General features: G+C 41.5%; 1 protein-coding gene and 2 long non-coding RNA genes across 8 annotated transcripts; 1 reads left to right on the forward strand and 2 right to left on the reverse strand.

Moving 5' to 3' along the window:
* Positions 1–2,860: 2,860 nt before the first annotated feature.
* LOC138129100 (uncharacterized) lies at positions 2,861–26,438 on the reverse strand. Of its 4 annotated transcripts, none has more exons than XR_011159080.1 (5): positions 25,692–26,438; positions 23,762–25,330; positions 10,395–12,342; positions 3,296–10,338; positions 2,861–3,100 (listed from the first exon to the last, which is right to left on the reverse strand). It is a non-coding gene; the product is annotated as an uncharacterized lncRNA (long non-coding RNA). The 4 variants fall into 4 exon arrangements; XR_011159078.1 differs by having other exon boundaries at positions 10,390–12,342; XR_011159079.1 differs by having other exon boundaries at positions 3,296–3,609; positions 8,039–12,342.
* On the forward strand, positions 14,650–25,058 carry LOC138129099 (uncharacterized). Of its 3 annotated transcripts, none has more exons than XR_011159074.1 (3): positions 14,650–14,807; positions 16,302–16,553; positions 23,816–25,058. It is a non-coding gene; the product is annotated as an uncharacterized lncRNA (long non-coding RNA). The 3 variants fall into 3 exon arrangements; XR_011159075.1 differs by lacking the exon at positions 14,650–14,807 and adding an exon at positions 14,859–15,927; XR_011159076.1 differs by lacking the exon at positions 14,650–14,807 and adding an exon at positions 15,940–16,150.
* LOC138129097 (uncharacterized) lies at positions 17,881–23,816 on the reverse strand. The gene is made up of 2 exons (XM_069045349.1): positions 18,182–23,816; positions 17,881–18,120 (listed from the first exon to the last, which is right to left on the reverse strand). Exon 1 carries the CDS (start codon positions 20,504–20,506, stop codon positions 18,563–18,565), a length of 1,944 nt encoding a protein of 647 aa, XP_068901450.1. The 5' UTR covers positions 20,507–23,816; the 3' UTR covers positions 17,881–18,120; positions 18,182–18,562.
* Positions 26,439–26,856: the final 418 nt, after the last annotated feature.

Raw genomic sequence — 26,856 nt, forward strand, 5'->3', positions numbered from 1 at the left:
AATTGTAAGTGGTAAAACAGAAATTTTTTCTAAACTCCAAAGATTTCTCATAGCAACGGAGAGCTCTAAATATTTATTAATTTTTGTGTTATATGTCTGTGTTATATTATGGGAATTTGGAACAGCTATATCTAAAAGATATCCTTGCTTTTGTTGTTTATTTAAAATAATAATGTCTGGTCTGTTATGCTGAATGTGAATGTCAGTTAAAACTGTGCGATCAAAATATAATTTGTAATTGTCATTTTCCAAACAACTTTCTGGTTTATAAATATAGTGTGGTTGTGTATCCTTTAATAAGTTGAATTTAACTGCTAAATTCATGTGTATAATTTTAGCGAATATATCATGACGTTTTTTATATTCGTTTTGAGCCAAAACGGTGAAAGAAGAAATGATGTGTTCAATGGTTTCCCCTTCAGTTCCGCAAATTCTACATTTATCGATGATCGACTGTAAACTAACTATATTTAATATGTACATTATTTACATAAAACAATGGAAAAGGAACAAAACTCGAAAGTAACTTAATTTTAAACAGCATAAAGGAGTGATAACTGAAGAACATACCTAAATGTGTGGATAGGTATAGTCGTTTTCAACGACATCCGTGCTGTCAGTGTCATTTTTAATATGTTGGTGCAGATTGTACTCACAAATTTATAACCAGTATTCAGAGTATAAGAAAATCCTAGTTATAAAAATGTCAAACAAGAAATTGAGGTTATGGTAAAAGAAAATTTACATTTCGTGAAACGTCAACAACAAACGATAAAACCCAATCTTCAACATGGTGTAAAACATGGTTAAACGAAGTCATCCTCGGAATCCGAATCAGACTACATTTTTTATCGGAAATGATAAATAATAATTTGAATTTGTCAATTTGCCGCGTCAGGATAAATTGCCAAATTAGGAAATTCAAAATTACTAAACTGAAACACCCAGTGATGCCAACATGCTGTCATACTGGCAGCACGGATGTCATTGAAAACGACTATATGTAGGTATGTAGGTACAGTTGCGGCCGTTGAAAACTCAGACACTTTGACAACGCCAAACTTTCGGCTTTGTAAATGGGATTGAAAGTGACGTTACTCAAAATGTCACTCAAACATTGGGTGGTATGAATAAAAGTGAGTGTATACTTCATTCTCTAAAATGTGGAGTACGAGTATAGACTCCCAATCCTAATAATAAAATATGAGTATCACCTCGAGGCAGGAGTACATACTCTTATGTAAAATTTGGTATGAGTAGTTACTCTATTTTTATAAGAATAAAATATTTGTTCATGCTCAAATTTGTGAGTAGATTCTCATGTTCAGTTGAGTCTGGTCCGTTGCCGACTCCACATCGAAAATTTCGAAATGGCGGAGTTCATAAATCCGATAGTGCGCAGAAGAAAATTCTATAACGTGCGAAAATTGACTTGTACTCGAGACTACAAATCTTTGTATCGATTTGATGAAGTAAATGTTCAATGGATGGCAACATATTTTATGGGACAAGAGAAGAACGAGAAAAGAGGCGGTGCTTTATCAAATGTCGATAAGCTTAAAATATTTTTGAGATGCGTGGGTGATCCAGGTTTCCAGACAGGAGTTGCTGAAGATATAAGCATCCACCAAACAACTGTATCGAAAATTATTGTCGAAATAATGGATAAGATTTTACCAAAAGCATCAACTTGGATAAAATTTGCTCAAACTGAAGCAGAAATACAGAATGCCAAAAGAGAATGGCTAGATAAATACAATTTTCCAGCAGCAATAGGTGTTATCGATTGTACACACATTAGAATTGTCAAGCCCTCGGTACATGGGGATGAGTATATTAACAGGAAGGGGTTTCCAAGTATAAATGTGTAAGCCACTTGCAATAGTGAAGAGTGGTTCATTAGTGTCCACGTATCTTGGCCAGGATCTGTACATGATGCAAGAATCTGTCGAAACTCGGACATAAAAAGAGTAATGGAAGAAAATCGAGAAAAGGCATTACTTTTAGGAGATGAAGGGTATTGCACCTTGGTTAATGACACCTTTTAAAAATCCTCAAACTCCCGAAGAAAGGGCTTACAACAAATTATTTACCAAAGAGAGAGTCATTATTGAAAGATGTTTTGGACAACTAAAGCAAAGATTCCCAGTGTTACAGTACAAAGTTCGATTAGCACTAAAATCAGTACCAAAATTGATTATTTGTTGTTTTATTTTACACAACATTGCCAAATATTTAAAAGATGAAATGGAACTACTGCAGCAAATTGACCTTGAAGAGAATGAAATCCAAGAAGAACCTATGAATAACATCCGTTTTCGTGGCCAACAAAAAAGACGAGAAATAGCTTATATCATCTACGAGCAAAATTTATAGGAGCTTTGAAGATGTAATCATAATTTTGATGAAAGTAAGAAGTACATAGTTTTTTCAATGTTGTGGACCGAATTCATAGTTATTATAACGTTTATTGATTAAATTAAAAAATTAAACGAAAACGTTTATTCCTAGTTAAGTACTTTTTTTCTTATAAATGTTCTTTTTGGGACCGAGTTGGCTATGATTTTTTCTTTTCATGTTGGACTAACTGATTCAGTGATGCAACGGATGCAATTTTTTTTTCTGTCAGTGTCTGTTCGACATTTTCTTGCCACCGGATTGATCATTTTAATATTCGTAAGAAACTAAATGATTTGTTAAGCGTGTAAAAATAATTTAAATTTCCGTCAAAGGAACAGTCAAAATTGCCAAAATAATTTTGTGTGCAACCGTACGCGAAATGAGCACTTCGCGTGCCTAGAGCAGGCCGCGAAATTGAATTTCGCAGCCGTTGCCTTGACGACGGCCGTAAAAGTAAAAGTCATTTCAATATTTATTTATTATCACAATTACAACATATCTATCTCTATATTTGCGGTGTGATCTTACAAAATCTGGATTGGGTACAGTTAAAGTTTGATTTATGCCAGTTTTTGTGTCAGGAACGGCCGCTATTAGTACAGAATTTTCATCCGGTTTGAAGTTCCCGCCAATTTCAAATGGAGTGGTCGCCTGATGATTCGATGATTGACGTATTGACGAGTCGGTAAAAAAGATCGATCTAGAACAGACACGTATGAATTAGGTTAATTTTCCACCGGTCAAAAAGGGAAATATCTAGTAACTAGTAAGTAGTAACATATCCTGAATCATGAATGGCATCAACAGACATTTTGGTTTATTTGTCTCTTCGCACGGCATCTGATATTTCCACGATTAAAATAACCTAAAACTTATAACAGAATTTAACGTTTACCTGTCACAATAAATAAATTCCAGTAAATAGGTAAGCCAATGTGTTAACGCCCGGCGCCCAAAAACAAGTCGATACGTTTTTAATCGGTTTATTCTTCTCGACGCGTTAATTACAAGTCAGGACTTCAGGAGTTTTTCCCCACGCGCTCCCCTCGTCGGCAGTCCTCGGATCTCCTCGGGTCACTCCGACACGATGGAGCGCTGCTCGGGGACTTCCCGCGAGGGATCCTCCCTTCGCCCATTAGGGAATCGTAACATTCGGCCATCCTGGCAACAACGAAGCGCGTCCTCGCGCTGTGCTGGGATGCTCCGGCCCTGAAACATGTCACATTTTCAACAGTATCATGCACCTTGCGGTATTCTGCTGCTGGTTGAGATCTGTACAACGTTCTCCAGAGCCGCCGCGGCCTCACCTGGGCTCCCCTGGCTCTCTCTCTCGCCTGTTCGGGTTCGCCGACTATGCCACACAGGCAGCCCGATCATGCCACACAGGTCATCACTACAGGCAGGCAAACCTGTCATTAGCCACACAGGCTACCTTTCGCTGCTACTTTGTACAGATCCCAGCCACTGCCTTCGTCTTCCTCACTCTCTCCCTTTTTTTTTTTTTTTTTTCCAGCGCACTTCTGACTAACCCTCCAGGAGATCAATTAGATCCTCCCTCTCTCTCTCACTGTTGTCACTCTCCGTGTCATACTCCACCGCTGCTTTGAAGGGTCGAAGTGCGTCAACCGCTACCAGAACACGATAATTCTTGTACCCTCTCACGCCTCGTACGCTCGTGATCTGATATCGGTCGTTACCAAAGACCTTAGTCACCCTATAAGGTCCGACAAATTTTGCTGCAACCTTTGTGCTAACACCCTTCGTGTTGCCAGCGGATCCGCCGCGCCACAAAACCAGGTCACCTTTGCTATACTTGCGAGGGACTTTTCGTTTCCGATCGAAAGCAACTTTCATTTTTTTGGCAACCCTCTTCAAATTTTCTCGCGCCGCCTCCCTCTTTTCCTCTACACTGGTACTACTACCTGCCACTTCCAAATCCTGTAACAACCTCCCCTTGTTACTAAACATCAATTCGTAAGGGCTATATTTTGTGCTAGAGTTAACCGTGTTGTTCATGCCCCACACGACTTCTGGAAGTGCAGTGTCCCAGTAACACTCAGAGCCGTTCACTGACGCGCAAAGGGCGTCCAGGAGGGTTCGATGGTACCTCTCCACTTGCCCATTTGCCCGAGGCGTCGCAACCGCAGTCATGACATGTTTGATCTGTTTATCGTCAACAAATTCTTTGAAGTACTGTTACGATTTAAATCGCCGCGCGATTGTAAATCTTCGCGATTTTTCTAGAATGTTCTAGAATTCATCGCGACGGAAACGTACTAGGACTTCCGCCGAAAAATCTGCGCACAGAGGGGGTGGAAGCTATAAATCGGGGGAACCAGAGACAGAACGGGGATTTTTCACGACCTTTTGCCGGGAGTGTTGTGAGTGCCTGGGGAGAGTCAAGGGGACAGTGATCGAGTGAATTTGCAGGGCTGACGAGACGACGTAGTGGAGTTCACGAGGGCCGTTGGAGACGATTCGTCAAAGTACCACCGCCCACATCGCCAAGCGGATCAAGGACTTCACTACGGAAGGTTCCAAACCGAACGCTTTTGCGGATCAGGATCTCGTCGAGTTCTGTCAGTCCAGGTCGTCCCCGGACTCACCGGAAGGTGCCGGATCTACCCTCCAGCAAGTCAGGAGCAGTGGTGACACCCCATTTACACAGGCCGTGGCTTCCAAAGTTTCGGTTGTATTTTGTCACTCCGTCGAACTAATTGAGCGTTTGTATTTAACTATAGTCAAATTTCCATTGTCACTCATTATTTCGACGGGTGAAAAGTTCTATCAAATTCCTTTAATTTGTATATCGCGTTTAGGATTTATAATTTGTTCCACTGTTAAAGTTGCAGTTTTGTCATAAGGCGCGTCATTTCATTAATCGTACTAACTTGAGAAAAAAATTTCTTATCAAGTCCGTCGGGTTTTTATATTCACGAACGATTATCAATCCGTGAGTGACCTCGCCAGGAATTGTGTATCGCGCTCACCGAACATTTTTTTGCGCGTGGTTCTTCACCGGTCCGTACCGGAGAAAAACATCTTAACTTCAATTTTTTTTTTTTGGAGCGAAGGAAGACTTGGAGGACCTCCCCGCTTATGCGGGCGGCGTAGCCGAATAGCGACGTTACGTAGGACCAGTCGGCCTTCCTCCTTTGCTAAAGAAGGGATTTTTTTACTGTTTCGCCGGTACTCGTTCGTTGAATATCTGGGACCCGGAGGACCCTCCGAGGAGTTAGGGTTATTCAATTTTGTACACGCCATAGCGCTAGTCAGGCTTCGTTGTTTTCCTTTTTCATTTATATCATTATTTTCATTGTTTGACATCTGAATAAACGATTAGTTGGAAGATTGTGTATCATTTCCCGTACTCCGGGCTGTTCTCACCAATTTTTCAGCTTCGGTCGGCGTTTCTCGTGGTTCGCACTGTAAACCGAGTCGAAGCCACGACTTGTTCGTTATACCCCTGAACATTCCGGATTTGTAACCGGTAACAGGGTTGCCCAGTTTCGGGAGCGTAAATTATAACGTAACAGTACCTACTTCCGAAAGCTAGCCCGTTGTCTGAGATGATCCTTCTAGGATATCCCAAGAAAGTACCGAACACGTCTCTCAAAATTTTTATACACTCCGCCGACCCCAACGTTTTTGTCGGCTTCACTACCAAATATTTTGTAAAAGAGTCGATGATGGTCAACACATAGCTGTTTCCCGCTCTACTTTTCGGAAAAGGGCCTACATGGTCGATATGGACCGTGTCCATGGGTTTATCAGGCTTGTGGATTGGATGCAGCTGCCCTTCCCTCTTTCCGTAATTACCCTTGCCGTACGCACACTGTAAACATGAACCGCAGTACTTTCTGATAAACCGCGTCATTTTGGCGAACCAGTATTGCTCCTCAATGGCCTTGACGCACCGATCAAATCCGACATGACCCACATCGTCATGGTATCTCTTCACAATCTGCCACCTCGCCGCTCGAGGAACAACTAACCTATCGCCCTTCAGAGTCCTACGATATAACCGGTTGCTTTTATATCTATACTCTCGGTGCAACTCTTCCTTTGGATCGGCTTGTAATTGTTTTATAATAATTTGGAGAGACTCATCTTGCAATTGGAGAGCCAGAAAGCAATCAGTGACCGTAACTTGTGAAACTTCCGCAATTGGTAACGCACCTCGGCTGAGCGCATCCGCATGTCGCATCGCAGTACCCGGTCTGTGCACGATCTCAAAATCATATTGCTGCACCTGAAGCCACCATCGAGCAATACGGGGAATAAGGTCGCGTTTCGAAAAGGTATATCGTACTGCCGCACAATCCGTCACAATGGTGAAATGCAACCCGCGTAAATAAAAACTAAACCGCTTCAACGCCTCGACAACCGCTAGGGTTTCCAACTCGAAGCTGTGATAGAACTTTTCCGCGGGTGTGGTACATCGGCTAAAATAAGCAATCGGTTTCAAAGTATCGTCTGATTGTTTTTGTAAAATGATAGCACCCAGGCCTTGCGAGCTCGCATCCGTATGTACCTCCGTAATCGCGTCAGGCCTGTAAGCGGCTGACACAGGTTTTTCCACGAGCGCCTGCTTCAGCTTGCGAAATGCATTGTCTTGCTCTGGCCCCCAGTTCCACACAGCATTCTTTCGCGTCAACATTGTCAAAGGCGCCGCAATGGTAGCAAATCCCTTGATGAATTTTCGAAAGTACCCGGTCAAGCCCAAAAATTGGCGTATTTCATGAGCGTTGGTCGGTTTCTTAAATTTTTCAACCGCCCCCGTCTTCAGGAGCCCAGGTGTAATGCCCCTTGAACTGATCTGATGCCCAAGGTAGTTAACGCTATCCGCTAAAAACTCGCATTTGTCTATATTTAGTTTATACCCTGCTCTTCCCAACAACCCTAACACTTCGTCTAATAACTCCAGTCCTTGAGCAACCGTTATTGATGGTAAAAGTAGGTCGTCCATGTATGCCAGTACTTTATCGTGACGTAATTTACCTAGAGCCCCATTGAGAAATCGTTGAAATACGGCCGGTGCATTAACGAGCCCAAAGGGCATTTTGACATACTCGTAATGTCCGTCTTGCGTAATGAAAGCCGTTTTTGGTATTGACTTTGGGTCTACCGCAATTTGATGGAAACCTTGGCTACAGTCGAGACTCGTGAAGTAAGATTTTCCCGCCAATTTGCTAAATTCATCCTCTACGTTAGCCATCGGGTAGGTCTCTTTTTCCGTACACTTGTTCAACGCGCGGTAATCAACGCAAAGACGATAATCGCCATTTTTCTTACGGACCAGCACCACCGGACTCGCAAAACTTGAAGTCGACTCCCGGACAATTCCGGCATCCAACAGATCTTGCACTTTACCCCTAACAACTTCTCTCTCTTTCAACGCCATGCGGTAAGGCCGATAACAGACAGCTTTCGCACCCTCTTTCAACTCGATTTTTAAACAACTTCCCTGGACTGTCCCTAACTCTTTCGAATTATTTGCAAAACAACCTGCGTGGCGTTCTAAAAGTCTGTAAAGCGCAGCTTTTCCGCTATCAGTCACCGTCCCTCCAACCTTTACTTTATCAAAATTGATCTGAGAGCTCTCCACCACATTCATTCGCTCATTCATAGCTCTCACCTTGGATATCTCAACCTCCGGTACCTCCTCGCAGACATCACCGCGACCTATCAGCTTAGCCCGCTGCAGGGTCACGTCCCGATCCCCCAGATTAGTCACCCAAATTTTCCCTCCAGGCGCCTGTAGCACGCCACTAGGGATGCTGCACACCATTTCCCTGCCGCTATGATGAATCCGATTTTCCAGCAGTACGTTGGCTGAAACGTCGGCTCCGAGGATGTCGACCTGGACAAGTGTCGAAGAGTTGGCTGGCAGCGTCACTTCCTGGTGTACCAAAAGATGGGGGCGTTCCTCAGCGTCGTTTAGTGTAATTCTGCTTAGTTCGTGTGTTACTTTGTCGATAAGCTGAGCCCGTCCGCCGTCGATTACAAAACTAACGTTCTCATGATTAATCACCGGCTGACCGATGAGCAGGTCAATATCTCCCATTTCGGCATCGGTGACGATGGCATCGGTTGCAAGTGTGATATCACCGACATGTAAAGTAAAAACTGTCTCATGCGTACACATTATAGTTTTTCCGCCGAAACAACGAAGTGAGTTTTCTTTAATTGTTAGAGGAAGATCCAACTTGTCAGCGCATTTTTGGTGAATTATATTTCGCTGTGATCCCGTATCGAAGTACGCGTCGATGATCTCATTGTTGATTTTGCACTTTGTTTTGTAAACGTCGCCAACTGATTTCGCACTTATAAGTTTCACGTCCTTGGAGCTACCAGACGCTGTATCAGCACTGCGGGGCGGCGCCGTGCATTGGTAACGTCGGTGTCCGAGGCGACCGCACCTGAAGCACTTCATGTCACTGGTGGAGGCAGCCCTTGCACGGGGGCATCGGTTCATTAAATGGTTATAGGAACCGCACGTATAACAACATCGTTTTTGCGGGAAACGGGAACGGGGCAACTTTTCCTCACCATACATTTTCTTTGGTGCGGGCGGGCATGTATACGAATCGTAATTGTCCATTGGAGCTATGAAGCCAGCATACAATTCGTCGACGGAGTCGCACTTATACGCTCTCGCGTTGGCCTGTAGTTCCAGCGGTAGTCCTTTGATAACGCAAGAAATCGTCGTTTCATCGTCCAAGCGACATTGTTGGATCAGTGCAAGCTTTGCGTGGTAATAATGGGTCATACTCTCGTCGGGTCGTTTCTTCCTTTTGACCATTTCTTCCAACAATGTTGCTGGATCCACACAACGGGGAAAAGCTCGTCTTAGCGCGACCTTCCACTCGGTCCACGTTTTGTCATAGCTTTCTAAGCGCCCAAACCACTCGCGAGCGGCACCTCGTAGTTTTTGCTGCATGAAGCAAATTTTATCATATTCCGCCCAGTTGTGGATCTCACCATGTTGGTCTATTTTCTTTAGCCAGGCGTCCACAACATTTCCCTGATCGTCCGGATCGAAGGCGGGCAAAATGTCCCCTCTGGCGCCGCTCGAGGTGGACGGCGTAACCCGATCCTCGACGCCAAGGTCCATGCGTTCTGGTTCCTCCCGGTGACGAGCATATTTCTTAGCCAACACCGCGGACACTCTCTTCTCTATGTGGCGTTCCAAGAGGTCTTCGTATAGGCTGTTTGGGTCGCGATCCAGGACCTCCTCTTCTGCACTCATCTTGCCTCTTTTAAGTTTTTATTTTGTCCTTTAACTTTTTTTTCCAATCAGAATTATCCAGTACACACAGTCACACACTCAAACACAGGTAGAACGGGTAATCCCACTTCTGAAGATTTGTTAACGCCCGGCGCCCAAAAACAAGTCGATACGTTTTTAATCGGTTTATTCTTCTCGACGCGTTAATTACAAGTCAGGACTTCAGGAGTTTTTCCCCACGCGCTCCCCTCGTCGGCAGTCCTCGGATCTCCTCGGGTCACTCCGACACGATGGAGCGCTGCTCGGGGACTTCCCGCGAGGGATCCTCCCTTCGCCCATTAGGGAATCGTAACAAATGCAACATTATCCGACAGGGTTTTCACATTCTTCTTGTTACATCAGTCTCAAAGTCACTGTAACATTTTTTATATTGCTGTTTCGATTTTTCAGGTTTCAAATGCGACACTGCACAATTTATAATCTTTTTTTAACTCTGGATGAGTACACGGAACAAGAGCTGCATATTTGCGGTATAATCTTAGAAATTCTGTATTGGTGACAGTAAAAGTTCGTTTTATGTCAGTTTTTGTGTCAGGAACGGCCACTATTAATACAGAATGTTCATCCTTGATGTCATCGATAGACATTTTGGTTAGTTCGTCATCGTCTCTTCGCATGGCTCCTAATATTCCCATGATTAAAATGACCTAAAAAAAGGGCAGATTATACAGCAAATTGATCTGGTCTCGTGTCAATACCTTACACTTTTTCACCTGATAACCAACTGATTTTTTTTCAAAAAAGGTACCAATTTCAGAAACTTCGTAACACCAATGCCATCCCGTATGTTCAGCGTGAGCTTCAACATTGAATATGTACTCCATAAAGTTGAACTTTTCACAGTTTTTGATTTTTCCATTAAATAAGCCAAAACAACATTCTCCGACACCGTTTTCACATTATTTTTATTACACCGCTCTTTAAAGTCATTGTAACACTTATCGTACTGCCGTTTGGACTTCTGGTATTAAATTGGACACTGCACAATCTGGGGAAGTAGACGGAACAAAAACGGCCTTTTCTTTCAAAAGTTAGTCAGTTCTAATCTGCTTTTATTCACGATCACCGCGTTGAAAATGTCATTCAATCGGCGATCTGAATTTGTTAACCATATAGGTACGGCAAAATGTTAATTCTAAAATAAACGAAAATGTGCCAGTGCCTTCTCTTTCTAATGATAAACAAGAGACCGAAAACGACAGCAGTCTACAGGGTGATTCTGAAATAAGTATGGAAAAAAAAAACGGTAATTGGTGATGATGAGAAGAAGTCATTGACAAAAAAATTTTCTTATAAAAGTTTTTTCGTTTTCAAGATACAAATGATTGAAAATTTGGTCAAAATTGCTAGTACGCTGCTGAGTTAAAGGTGATTATCTGATTATCTTGGTAGTTTAGCAACACTAATAATCAAAGGTGTCCTCTCAATCATTGCCATAGAAACATTTACAAAGCAGTGTGCTTGCACGACTTTATTGTGGAGTTGATGTAACAATGGTTTCTAATGAAGTGAACAAATTCGGAAAAATTTTCCCTATTCATTGGCGTTGGATATACAAGGATATAGGGTAATTTCCATCCTTTTGATTTCACCTACAAAAGTCATTTATGCAGAATTATTTTGTGTCAATGATACTCCACATTTTTTTTTTCCAAACTTATTTCAGAATCACCCTGTATATCAAGGTAAGAGTTTTTTAATTTTATAATTTTTAGTAACGAAATGTAACAAAAAATAAGTTGTTTTTTTTGTTCGACAGTGTCGGATTTTGATAAATGTCAAAACTTGTCAAAACGAAATGTCAAGCTAATGTTACATATTTTAAGCGATTTTGAGCCTTTAAGTGTCTCGTCGAACAAAAAAACGTTGTATTCAACTCGTTCGTGTGTAAATTGGACTTTTTTTTTGCAATCGTCGTGAGACTTTAAACTGACCCACTCATGCAAAAAAAAAAGCCCAATTTACACACGAACTCGTTAAATAAATAACTATTTTTGTTCGACACTGTCAGAATTTGAGAATTTTCTCCTGTGTGAACGGATTTTGATAAATGTCACAACTTGTCGAAGCGAAACGTCAAGCTAATTTTATGCTATTTTGTGCTTACCGAATTCACCTACTAAAGTAAAAATCAACTCCTTTTGAAATACACACAACAATAAAAAACATTATGATCGATAATATACCTAATTCATTAAGAAGGAGTAAAATAACGGTGCAAAAATGGATAACTCATGATTAATAATGGTTAAGTCTAATGTTAATTAAAAAAATATAAAATAAAATAATAAATCATGGAATTAAATAATTCAGATTTTCACAGTTTAAAATTTACTTATATTGAAAGCAAGTACAGGTAGAAAGAAGTGACTATTTAATTACAGGATTTTAGGAATGATGTGGAATTTTGAATCGTTGCCCTGAAAAATTAACATTTTCGACTTACCTACTTTTTCACGACCGCCACAGATATATTCTTGCTATATTAAGAGGCATATGTCAGGACAGACTTAAGTTCAGAGGGTCTTGTAAAGAATATGTCGATTTTATTGGAGTCAGTTTTGGTTGAACAGCTGTTAACCATCTGGTATAACGGTGACATTAGTAGAACATTTGTCCTCGCAGATCTTAGTTCAAAAACTTCACATCTTCTACAATTAAAAGCAGGAACCTTAATAAGAAGCTTTGACAAAAGGTAGGGGCATTCAACAGAAAAGCTGAGGACATCCGACAGAAATTTGATTTTAGCAAAATCCCGTCTACTCGCCAATGAGTGAAGCTGAACACATTCTAAAAGGGTTTCCTGCTGAAGTCCCCTAGGTGGGTATTGACCAATTTCATTAAATACTAAAAATTTAGCAAAATGTCTTTGAATCTTCTCCAAGGCCCAGATGTGGTTATTGTATATTGGTGACCAAACAATACCAGCATACTCCAGTTTGCATCGCACATAAGCCTTATAAAGCGATACAATTGCCTCAGCACTATGGAATAATCTCCTGTTACGAAGAACAAAACCCAGAGATTTGTAGGCAGCAGATGTCACATATTCAATATGATTGCGAAAAGTGAGACCACAATCGAAGACAACTCCAAGATCCCTGAGTTCAGTAGCACGCAGTATCTTTACCCCACCTATCCAGTAGTCACATATAATTTTGTCTAACTTCCTTGAGAAAGTCAACACATAGCACTTCTTAGTATTGATTAGCTGATCATTGTCATTGCACCATTTTTGAATGATGTCAAGATCTTTCTGCAACCTAGAACAATCATTAAGTGTCGAAACTGTACGATAAATCTTCAAATCGTCAGCATACATTTGAAAATTTTCATTTAATAAAGAGGTCAGATCATTGATAAATATATTAAAAAACAGGGGTCCAAGGACAGAACCCTGAGGAACCCCTGAAGTTTGAGAGAAAGATTCAGATCTGAAGCCTCTATATTGAACAAACTGAACCCTTTCCTGAAGATATGACTCAATGAGCAAAATCAACCCATCGGATAAACCGAAATCATCTAATTTATAAAGCAGTAACCTGTGATTCACGCGATCAAATGCTTTGGACAGGTCCATATATATAACATCAACCTGCCCGTGCGCATCCAAACTTTCACACAAAAATTGCGTGGTGGAAACCAAATTAGTGACGGTAGATCTTCGAGCCATAAAGCCATGCTGGTTAACAGAGATGTTTGACGATATGTGGTGATATATTCTTTCAAACAGAATAAATTCAAAAATTTTAGCAAAGTTGTTGATTATTGCTATTGGCCGATAGTTGGTTATATCGGATTTATCACCATTTTTGAATATTGGGCAGAGTCGAGATTCCTTCCACTTAGCTGGAAACACGGAAGTTTTAACAATAAGATTAAAGATTATTTTTAGGGGACTTGAGAAAATTGTTTTACAGTCACAAAGTAAAAAAGAGGGTATCTGGTCAGGTCAGGGCCCGCCGTTTGACTATTTTTCAGCTTTTTTATAGCTTTTTGTACATCATCATCAGATATATCGTTTAAGTATAACACGTTTTTGTTCACAAGTTCAGTAGGACGTTGATTAAATTGTTGATTTTTATTATTTACCATAAATGATTTCGAGAAGTACCCAGCAAACTTATCTACGATATCTTTAGGATCTTTTAATATAGACCCATCATAATTCATGACGTCTGGAATTGAGGTGGATTTTTTTATCGAGTTCACAAAACTCCAAAAGTATTTAGGATTAGCTTTGACACTGGCGCTCATCCTAGTCACGTAATTATTGTATGCGTGTCTTTCTTTCACCTTAACCTCGGCTCTGAGTTGTTTAAAAATATTGTAGGCATGAATTCGTTCTGAACGCTTATATCTTTGCCATGCCTTATACTTCCTCCTTATTAAGTATATCAGTTCCCTGTCAAACCAAGCAGGATACGTGCCAAGAGACCCACCCCTCCTCGGAATATGTTTATTATGACTAACACAGTCGCCAAAAACACAATGTTTAACTGCACCGTAATACTTTGCCTTAACTTTACCCATTTTAAACAGTTTTGAAGACTTTATTATCATTATTTTTATTATTAATATTGTGAGGTTAGGTCACAAGCTGATATGTATCTGACAGGAGTTGTATGAAAAATGGCGCATGCGTGTTCTAAACCTGCGCCGTGAAATACCCTATTAAGGAATTAAACTACGCAAACGCAAACTCTTGACTCCTTCTGGCAAACTCAGTCTAGCAGCGCTGCAGGCTGGAGCGGTCACCGGCCAAATTAACTCTGGCCGGGTTTCTGTGAAACGAGCTAAGCCAGAGAATACAGAGAAGCGACAGCTTTTGAACGCTCCATAAGAATAGCATTGGCAGCAATTGGCAAGGAGTGATTAACGCAAAATGACGGTTGAGGGAGTACCATGACGTCATTATGACGTCATATTTTGCGTTGGTACTTCTGAATTCACTAAAATATCCAATAAAATGTTACTAAAAGTGTGTTGTTTTGATTGTGAAGTGTGACAGAAGACAGATTTGGCAAACAATTAAGTCCAAGTTAGTAGTAATCTAATCAAGGAACTCCTTGGTAGTAATGATAGCAGAGATGGTAGGTTATAGGCAGTAATTAAGGTAAGTAATTCTGATACCATGTTATATTGTTGTATTATGTTTAAAGTAATGATGTATTGTAAGACTTGATTTTTGCCCAAGGGCGTTATCCCTCAATATTTGATAATTAACCGATCAGACTCATCGGTACACATTAAATTAGACAATCTCAGCTACAGTCATACGATAATCTACAATCGGACTCACCTCCACCTCATTCAGTCATTCAAAGGGTAAAGCACAGGTCCGGACTCGGGTTTGCTCAATGGGACGGTACACACATGTAAATGATAAACACCTGACACATCTGTCGCGAATCAAGGTCATACAGTGACTCACCCGGGGGATTCCTCCCCCTAGCCCGATCATGATGAGGGGCTCGAACCACGGGCGTCGTCTTCAGAGCGCTACGTTCCGGGATTGCGTTGGATGTTCTAGTAGTACCTGTAACAGCCCCGTGTGCAGTTTGGGATGCACGGCCCGCCCGCGGTCTCCACAGAAGAAGACCGCCACGGCCAGCGTGTGAGCCTACAACCCACTTCCATACGATACTGTGCTCCCTCAGTACAGGAGAGCCGGGGTTACCTCCCAACCGTTACTCAAGCACGTATGATCTGTTACATTTGGTTGTCACCACTGGCCGTCTCGACAAGACGCGCCCAGTCAACGGCCGAGCCGTGTCATGAGCCAAAGATGCCTCACCCGGACATCCGGTGCTCAGGAATTATACCATGGTATCTGCCAGAGGTTTTAGCGCATTGGTGGTACTGACATCATAGCCCAGGTTGCCCAAACCTGCTATCACCCAGTTACCGACACACCTGGTAACTGTATCACCGGCTAGCACAAGCCTAATTCACTGCACCACTCCCGGGTCACAGACTATTCACCTGCCGTCACTCTCGTACTCGTACCTTGGACAGCCCGTCGGTTCCAGCTGCCAAAGCTACACTGTCCCCGTCTCGCCTGTGGGACCGTAAAAATCACCCCCGAGTCAAGGACCTTTCAGAACATAATTTATGAGCCACATGTTTGGGTGGAAGAGGTAGTTTTTCTGTTGCGTTTTTAAAATTTTCTTACAGTATCGACAAGGGTACGTTATCAGAGAAAAGACAAATGGTGGTAAGAGTTTATTTTGTTTGTAAGTAGAATATAATATAACAGGGGGTCTGTGTTAAATTATAAATTTGTTAAACTAGTCCTAGACTAATAACAACAGCCTTTATTAACAGGGACCCCTTCTACATGAATTAGTATAAAAGAGAATAACTTAATTATAAATTAACCAAAGATCATTGAAATTAACTAATACAATTAATAAGGAAAATCAGTAAATCATTGACATGGACATAGAATTATACATGGTATGTAAAGCAAAGTTCTACAAAAAATATCTCTTAACTTAAATCTAAAACTTCTCAGTGACAAACCAAAAATCTCAATCTTATGCAAATTAACTTCACAAGTGATACAATTATAAGTGTGTAAATATAATTGTTCTCCTTTCTTTTTTAGGCAAACTTTTTTGTTCCCTATTATGACGTTTTAATGTATGAAAGATACGTAATCTTACATACAATGACACAAGATAATCTTTTGGAAAATGTTGACAAGGATGTTGGAATTCTAGATGGATCATATCATTTTTCATATTTAACCCGGGCTGGGCAAGTATTGCAATATTTGGAAATTTGGTGATGAATATGTTCTCAAGTTGTGCCACGTAATGAGCAAAAGATTCATGTGGCATTTTCAACTGGCCAAAAGGTATGTCATCATCATAAGCTTTAAAATAACAAAAAAGAGTGTCCTGCGATAAGTTTCCGCAAGCAGTGGCATACTCAAAACAAACAGCGCAATTATGTTTATGCAAACATTTACCTATTAAGTAGCCACAAATATATCGTAAAATATTCTGCATCGATATGTCCCAATTTCGGTATTCTGTTGAATCAATTGCCACAGGCTGGTATAATGGTTTGTGAAATTTTATTATATTGACTAATTGACGAGATTCATCTATATTGGAGAAACCTTCAATGGCACTCAATACAGAGGCCAAATCAGCAGCACAATTACCAGCAGGATTATGCTGAAAATATCTTAAACAAAAAATTTTTTTAAAGGCTCTTTTAAATTGTATGGGTGTTGGATTATAACAATTACCACTTTGTTTGCGAATAGCCCCAAAGAAATTTTCAATGATGTCTTGATTGAACCGTCTGGTTATTAAAGGTTTTTTTAAAAAATTGTGAATAGATATTATGCTGTTAATTGTTATTTTCCAGCACCATAATGATTTTATTCTTTTAGTGACATCAGCCCCAGATGCATGTACTGTAACTAAGTCAAAGAAGTGTAACATATTTTCAATAAGTTCCATTTGCTTTCCAGTACCTGAGAAAATTGCTTTGTATGACATTTCATTAACTATGTGTCCTGTTGAATTTAGTATGTCAAACAAATTATTAATATTAGAAATAAATTCTATTGTGGCTTTAGCTGATTGTGGTAAAATAAAATATTGAGTGCCATTTCAGCCTCCATGCCAGCAGCAACTGAGTGGCTAAATAATTGAGCTGCCAATTGAACTTTTAATTTATCAAATGGTCCCGGACAAATATGGGTTCTCGTCAATTTAGGGGCAAATCGCAAACTGCGTTTAAAATCGCGTTCACAAAATTGGATTAAATAGCTTCTGTCAATCGCTTCTCCATTTTCAAGCAAAAAAATGTATTTTAAAAAATTACTTCTGAGAGCCTTTAGCAAATGGCAAGGATCAAATATGTAAAAAAAATTATTTTCATCTAGCAAATCTGAATCGGCATAGAAAAAAGGATGCTCTGGCGAAATATTTAAAATATTAGAAAATTTTACAAAATTGGATCCCACGTCGGAGATAAATGCTCGCGCTTTAAAGTTTATTTTGCGTAATTCCCCTACAGCATCAAAAATAAGTTTTTTTAATTCATTTGAATTGCAGGTTGTATTGACATAAACATAAGCGATTGGTTGCTTCCAATTTTCAAAAATACCACGAGCCATTATGGCGAGAACATTATTCGCTGGAAGAAACTCTTTTTTGTCACCCACCTGATGAAAACCTATAACTTCATCTGCCCCAATGTCATAATAAAGATTGGACTTTATGCTCATTTCGTCAGCACAAATTACGCATTCTAGGGCCTCACTTGAAAAATGTTTGGCTTTTAACTTCATTATATTAAAAACAATTGCATTAATGCCCGGATTAATAACAACTTTTTCCGTCAACCTTTGTAATGTTCTTGTGTGTCTCCAGGGCACTTATATCAACCGATTGTTGATTATAAGCCTACCTAAGCGAAGAGCTGTGTTACGGGATTCGCGATTCAATAAATTCAAAAACGACTTACCGTTGGGGCTGGACGTCTGAATTTCGTTCGTGTCTCTGTGCGCGGTGGAACTCACTTCGTGGTCGAGATGATTGAGTTTTGTAGTTACCGACGAACGAACTGAGACTTCCTACTTTCTTCTTTTTGGCCTCCCCGAGAGGGAGGGTTTTATGGTCGTTTTCGAACAGACGAATCGTGAATCGAAAAACGCGCCAATGATACACGATGGTAGAGTGCAACCACTTTCAATGAAACTAAATGCTAAGATCTAATAGATAAAGAGCTAAACTAACTAGAATGTAATGAAACAACAAAAGAAAAAAGGTAAAGAAGGAAAAGGAAAAAAGATTGACTATGTACAAATTCAAACATTCTGCCCGCCAAAAATGCGGTGCATTTTTCCTATTGCGATGGCAACGGACACAACTTCACCACCGGGCGTCGAATGCTGCCGTTGGTAGTCTTCACCGTCGCGACGCGGACTACCCCATCCCGTATAATTCCGTTTTGATCAAGGAACGGAGCTAGTCGCTGAATCGGCTTGGCGCATTGTTGACTGTTTTCCAGTTTGAGGATCGTGTCTTCAAAGGCCGAACGTTGCGTATGTTTGATCAAGATGTTCATCGCGGTGGTTTGTTCGTCGAGCGAAATTGGTCCGAAACGACGATTCGAATTTGAAGAAACACGGCAATTGTGAACGAAACGGAGAAGATGCGCTATGATGATTTTGATCCTTGACAACGACGAACAATTTTTGATTAGGCGATCTAAGGCGTCTTCTTCGGTGGCGATTAACAAAATGGTGCGACGCGTTTCGCTGTTAATTATGGCTTCTTCAGGGAGGGAAGCCGTCGACGGTTCGCTTGGCCAAAATTCAGGGTCTTGGTGCAGCCAGTTCGGGCCGCGCCACCACAAATTGTGATTTTTCACTTCGTCGGGAAGTAGGCCTCGCGATGCGCAATCTACTGGGTTATCACTAGACCGAACGTGACGCCAGCATTCCGAAGGTACCTTGTCCTGAATGTACGCAACTCGATTGCTCACGAAAGTTTTCCAACGGTGAGGTGACGCCCGCAACCACCCTAAAACTATCATCGAGTCGGTCCAAGCAGTCACGACGGTGATGTTACATTCGACGTACAATGAACTGACATAACTAAGTAGTTTTGCCAGCAGGTGAGCACCACAAAGTTCTAATTGGGGCAAGGACCGACGTTTTAGAGGGGCAACTTTTGATTTGGCCATCACCAGGCTGATCGACACGTCACCGTTAACGTCCATCACGCGTAAATACACGGCCGCGGCGTAGCCCATCTCCGAGGCATCGCAGAATCCATGTAACTCGCACGAGAGGTGTTGCCCGGTTAATAGGTGACGTTTTAATTTGATTTCGGACATCCCCGGTAATTGAGGTCGATATTGCTCCCATCGATGGGTTATTTCGGTAGAGGGGGTTTCGTCCCACGACAAACCAAGACACCATAGCTGTTGTATCAGGTGCTTAGCGAAAAACGTTAAGGGCGATAAAAAACCGAGAGGGTCAAATATCCGAGCAATTTCCGATAAAATGGTTCGCTTTGTACAAGTGCGGTCGGTCGGTTTTACTTTGAAAGAAAAAACATCTTGCGATGGTAACCACTGTAGACCGAGAATCTTCACGGAGGCAACTGAATCTCCGGAATCAAAATCGCGAACGTCCTGTCGGAAAGAGGAGTCCAGGTGTTCGATTATCGGGAGCGCGTTGCTCGCCCATTTCCTCAGTTCAAACTGGCTACATTGTAGCAGCTTAATTAATTGCTCTTGCAATTCGAGGGCGTCTTGGACCGAATCGCAACCGGTGACGATGTCGTCCATGTAAATGTCGCTGCGAACTACGGCTGCCGCTCGAGGAAAACGCGATTGTTCGTCGCTCGCAAGTTGCAGGAGCGTACGAATAGCTAAAAAGGGGGCTGAACAAACTCCGTAAGTGACAGTGCTTAGGTAGTAATCTTGCAGCGCATCGTCCGGAGACGACCGCCAAATAATCCGTTGGAATTCCCGATCGTTGGGCGCAATCGATATTTGACGGTACATTTGGCGAACGTCGGCTGTAAAAACTACTCGGTGGAGGCGAAAATTGAGAAGTACCCTGACGATGTCTTGCAAAAGCTTCGGTCCGGTGTGCAGGGTGTCATTGAGAGATTGACCATTGGCGCACTTGGCGCTGGCGTCGAAAACTACACGCAACTTCGTGGAAGCGCTGTCCGGCTTTTGCACACAGTGGTGCGGTATGTAGTAACTTCGCGCTGTGGTGCCCATCGCGGGTGGCGCCAACGACATGTGACCCGCTTCCAAATAATCCTGCATGAACGCGACATAATCCTTTTGGAGAGCGGGGTTCCGAATTAAACGATTTTCGAGGAGAAAAAACCGTCACACTGCAATTTCTCGGGAATTTGGAAATTCTCTTGCCGATGTTTTGAACGGTAACGCGACCGTGTACCTGCCGTTTTCACTCCGAGTTACCGCGGCTGAAAATAATTCCTCGCATTGCGCGTCGCTAGGATTTGCGAATGTTTTTTCTGGTACTTCCTCTAGTTGCCAAAATCGTTTCAAAGTGAACTCCAAGGAGTCCGAATCAACCGTGGTGAGACATGCATGAACTACCGACGGGGTGCGAATATCGACGGGTCCGTTTATCACCCAGCCGAACACGGTGTTGATTGCAGCGGGTTCACCGGGTCCGGAGCCTAATAAAACTCCTGGTTTTAAAAGGCTGGCGTAGAGGTCACCGCCGAGGAGCATCTCAACGCGGTGGGGAGTGTTGAAATCCGGGTCCGCGAGTTCTAAATTGCAATTGCTGATATCTACGGGACCGGCCGGCATATCGCCCGCTAATTGGGGTAGCACATGGACATTGATGGTTTTCGATTGGTCTGGTTTGTTTCGCGGCTGGATACGGCATTCAACAAATCCTGGGGAGGTTGACTCCGCGCCAGGGTTGATTCCTCTCACGCGAATTTTCGACGGTGTGAATCGCAGACCTAATCGACGAAGACATTTTTGGGCAATAAAGCTGCCTTGGCTGCAATTGTCCAAAACGGCTCGAACGCGCTGAAAGTGACCTCGGGCATCCTTTACTTCGATCACCGCCGTTGCGAGAAGCACAATTTTGTTTTCTATCGCGCTAGTCAGCGTCATTAATGACGAGTCAACAGCTGACGACGACGACGACGACGATGATGTACCGGCGACGGTGGTACTGGACGCGGGCGGTAGCGTCGACGATGGCGCACCGGGATTGGCCGGACTGGCGGACGATTTTTCGAAATGCAACATGGTATGATGTCTCTCTTTGCACACACGACACGACGATTTCGAATTGCAAGCAAGCATTTGCATTGTGTGCAGGGCGAAAACAATTGATGCAAAGTCGTCGAGACTTTACAATTTCAAACCGTTGCGTTGTCGCGAAGTTTTCGGCGTAAACTCCGGACATTTGTAAATGACGTGCTCTCCAGTGCACAGTGCACAATTTTGAAGTGACGAGTCCACTATAAAAACCGATTTCGCTTTCGACGTCGTGTTTACCTGACGAGACGAATTGGTTGTACTCGCAGGTTCCCGAGGTTTTCCTAGTGAATCTAAAACGCGACATTGACCTTCGATAAAGTCCGCTAATTGTTTGAATTTTGGAATCTCGGCTTGTCCCAGTGTACGTATGTCCGACTCAAACAATTTCCGAGTGTCCGCGTCTAATTTTTCCAACAGCAGTTGGAACCACATAAAATCTTCCAGCGATTCTGCAAGATTTAAAGCCATAAGGGCAGACCGATTTTCCTTGAACTTATCCGAAAGCTTGCGTAGTCCGGACGCTGATTCGGATGTCAATTTGGATGTCAAGCTGTTTGAGCGTGTTCCAATAGTGGTATGATAGTTTCCGCTTGTTTTCGTACCGATCTACTAGAGCACTGTACGCAATTGGGTAATTTTCCTCAGAAAGAGTTATCGCTTTTACCAAATTTAAAGGCTCCCCTGTCAGGCTACTAATCAAATATTGAAATTTCTCAATCCGTGCTAACTCCGGTCGCGAATGAATTGCGTTGTCGAAGAATTGAATGAACGAGGTCCATTCGCTAAAATTACCGTCGAAGGTACGTAATGATAATTTCGGCAACCGTAAGTTCGAACACGTTGACGAAGAGGAGTTGATCGAGTTGGGACTGGATGCGGGGCGCTCTACTTCCGGAAAGTACCGTACATATGCCGCGTCAATTTCGTCAAATGCCTCGAAAAATTCCATCCGTATTTGTTCTTCGTCTTCCAAATCGGATTCGGGTTGAGTAGCGACGAAGGCAATAATCGCGGAATGTAGTGGCTCAAATTTTTCAAAAATTGATTGGGCTCGTGCAAAACGTCTTTTTAGCAGAGCTCGCAATGCTGGTTGTTCCGTCGCGGATTGAGCAACCTCTCGAATTTCGCGTAATTGGTTTATCAAGGTGTTTCTCAACGCACGGTTTTCTTTTGCTTTTGCGGCCATTGTTCCAACTTTGTTTTGATGCGATAATCCGAAATGGGTGGTCAGGTACCAAGGGAGGTAAGCAAAAGGTCGGAAACAAGTAATAAATTGTCAACAATTCGACGACCGATAGAAACGAAATTACTACCTCTCTTTCGGCACTTGGCGAACAGATGTTGGGAAAACCCGAAAAGTACAATGAAGTACGTACGTACGTACCGTTATTTTTCAATTGATGATTTGCGAAACGAATGAAAACGATTGAAATGAGAAGAAAAAGAATTAAAATGCGAACTAATGATAGTGCTAATCTACTTACTAGACGAAAGTGGTCACACTGCGCTAGAGACACTTAGTACTAAATTTTGAATTCAGTAATTACGACAACGAAACAAAACAAAAAACAAATTGAATGCGATCCGGCTCGAAGGACCAAAAAATGTGTGTCTCCAGGGCACTTATATCAACCGATTGTTGATTATAAGCCTACCTAAGCGAAGAGCTGTGTTACGGGATTCGCGATTCAATAAATTCAAAAACGACTTACCGTTGGGGCTGGACGTCTGAATTTCGTTCGTGTCTCTGTGCGCGGTGGAACTCACTTCGTGGTCGAGATGTTGAGTTTTTGTAGTTACCGACGAACGAACTGAGACTTACTACTTTCTTCTTTTTGGCCTCCCCGAGAGGGAGGGTTTTATGGTCGTTTTCGAACAGACGAATCGTGAATCGAAAAACGCGCCAATGATACACGATGGTAGAGTGCAACCACTTTCAATGAAACTAAATGCTAAGATCTAATAGATAAAGAGCTAAACTAACTAGAATGTAATGAAACAACAAAAGAAAAAAGGTAAAGAAGGAAAAGGAAAAAAGATTGACTATGTACAAATTCAAACAGTTCTAATGGTTGGCAAGAAAAAGGTTGTTCTAAGAAAACGATATGCCATTGGTGACAAAAAGAAAAGCTGTAAGGCAAATTGTTTATATTCATTTGAATATCTCAATTGACTTTTGTTTTGCTGATTTAATGCAACTTGTGTCTTAACAATTGTAGCTAAATTAGGGGGTAATAATTTTTCGCTAAGATTATTAAATTGCATTACCATTTCCTCCATTGACTCTTCTTTTTGGCTTGATTTTTCTTTTTGCTTTTGCAGTTCCCGACGTAATCGTTGCTTTCGTGGTGTCCTGGCAGAAAGGGTTAATCCTGTTTGAGACGCAGTTGTCCCATAGGAAGGATGGCTTACGCCGGAAGAACTTGCGGGGATTTCCAAATATATTTGTTTTGAAGTTGAAGGAATGGCACGGACTTCTTCGGCAAATATTGCAGACGTTACTGTGGAGGGTTTCTCACCAGGAGGCTGCACAGTTACTTCAGTCTGACTGAAAGTCGACAAAGTATCTCCAAGTGGTTTTTTTGGCGTTGCATCCAAACGTAGTCGACTTTTTTGCGAATTCGTAAACATTTCGTTGTCAAAATGTGCAGCACAAAGTCTATAATTCTCAGGATTAGCATATAGATTGTTTACTAAATCTCTTCGACCACAAGCGAGGGCCCATGTTTTGAATCTATAAAGCAAAGAACAATGTATGTATTAAACAAATGTATTGAGTGCAGGGAGGGGAGTTACAATGAAGTCTTTTATTGAACTTTAGCAGTGAATTTCCATAAATCATGTTTTTTAAACATTTAGTGCGATTCTGTTTCAAAATTTAGCAAGATTGTTATTGAACAACCAATCAACAGCTTCATATCATAGCAACTGCAACATTGTTATATAGCAATGTTTGTAAATTTTAAAACAGAATCGCACCAATTATTTCATTTTCCGTTATCTGTTTTAGAAAATTTATTCAAGATACCAAAGCCGTTGCATTTTCTAACAAATAAGTTGTTAAATCTTACCTTGATATATCACTTGGAAATCTAAAGAAACTATAGGTACTTGTGATTGTATTATTATTACACTGACGGGCAGCACAGTATTTAGGTTTGGTTTTTTTACTTTTATTGTCACTCATTGTCTCTACACCTATCTAAAAATCGTCTCACTTAACACTAAACTAACTTTAATTTGATACACAAAACTAACTCTAATTTGATACACTAAACTAACTATAATTTGATACACTGTTGAAAATATACAATTAATTTAATAAAAATGAGAACAAACAACCACAAGCGATGAAGACTGGATCTTGAAATGAACTTCGTTGTTGGTTTCATTTCAATTTTGTTGTAAACAGACCATGAAGCAGTTATTTCAAGTGTTTTATTTTTCTCATACGATATTAAATTTTTATTTGATACCTACCCACTTCTTTACCCACTTGGTGCTGAAACGAACTTCGTTGTTGATTTCATTTCAATGTTATTCTAAATAAACGATGAGGCAGTTATTCAAGTGTTTTATTTTTCTCAGACGATATTGAGATCTTTATTTGTACTTAATGTTAAAATAGTGAAACGCTTTATGGGGAAATATTTATATTTTAAGCGAAAGAAAACCTTGCACTGTCAACAAACTCTTTATTCTTCGGCTGTGTGTTACAGAAGTGAATCAAGAATTATAATATTATTAAATGTTTATGCAGGAACTCGAGAATTATGACCCAGCTGGGGCACTCCACAAGGCGACACTTCATGATCCAGCTGCTTGCTCTTCACACGTCTACATGAAATATTGACGATATATTGTATACAATCTAACTAACCAGAGTAAATAAATTCTAAACATTTACTGAAGTCCATAAAATGTTGATAAATTATTCAAAATATAATAATTAACTAGAGCAAATAAATTCTGAACATCTAAAGCACATAAAATATTTTCGATACTTTATATGTACACATTTCTATTTATGTACAGTACACGCTATGAGAACCAATTTAACATTGACTTTTGTAAGACTTGATTTTTGCCCAAGGGCGTTATCCCTCAATGTTTGATAATTAACCGATCAGACTCATCGGTACACATTAAATTAGACAATCTCAGCTACAGTCATACGATAATCTACAATCGGACTCACCTCCACCTCATTCAGTCATTCAAAGGGTAAAGCACAGGTCCGGACTCGGGTTTGCTCAATGGGACGGTACAAACATGTAAATGATAAACACCTGACACATCTGTCGCGAATCAAGGTCATACAGTGACTCACCCGGGGGATTCCTCCCCCTAGCCCGATCATGATGAGGGGCTCGAACCACGGGCGTCGTCTTCAGAGCGCTACGTTCCGGGATTGCGTTGGATGTTCTAGTAGTACCTGTAACAGCCCCGTGTGCAGTTTGGGATGCACGGCCCGCCCGCGGTCTCCACAGAAGAAGACCGCCACGGCCAGCGTGTGAGCCTACAACCCACTTCCATACGATACTGTGCTCCCTCAGTACAGGAGAGCCGGGGTTACCTCCCAACCGTTAATCAAGCACGTATGATCTGTTACATTTGGTTGTCACCACTGGCCGTCTCGACAAGACGCGCCCAGTCAACGGCCGAGCCGTGTCATGAGCCAAAGATGCCTCACCCGGACATCCGGTGCTCAGGAATTATACCATGGTATCTGCCAGAGGTTTTAGCGCATTGGTGGTACTGACATCATAGCCCAGGTTGCCCAAACCTGCTATCACCCAGTTACCGACACACCTGGTAACTGTATCACCGGCTAGCACAAGCCTAATTCACTGCACCACTCCCGGGTCACAGACTATTCACCTGCCGTCACTCTCGTACTCGTACCTTGGACAGCCCGTCGGTTCCAGCTGCCAAAGCTACACTGTCCCCGTCTCGCCTGTGGGACAGTAAAAATCACCCCCGAGTCAAGGACCTTTCAGAACATAATTTATGAGCCACATGTTTGGGTGGAAGAGGTAGTTTTTCTGTTGCGTTTTTAAAATTCTCTTACACTTTGGTACCTACCTACTTGAAATATTGTTTTGTTTAGTTTCACAGGGATGTTTACGCCGATTTAAATTGTTTTTAGGCTGTTTTTTGTAGATTGTAAATTCTGTCATTATTTTCTTAAAAACTGATAATGATCAATGGATATTCTTGTAACAAAAGGCAAAAAATTAATAAAAGGTACCTAAACTCGGTACAGGTTGCAAAGAGACACTTGTCATTTGCAACAGCACTTTTATGGCATTAGTCATTTGAAATTACTTTAAAACTGTACTTATATGGAAAATATTCAACCC

This window comes from Tenebrio molitor, chromosome 4 (genome assembly GCF_963966145.1).
Source record: "Tenebrio molitor chromosome 4, icTenMoli1.1, whole genome shotgun sequence".
Taxonomy (NCBI): Eukaryota; Metazoa; Arthropoda; class Insecta; order Coleoptera; family Tenebrionidae; genus Tenebrio; species Tenebrio molitor.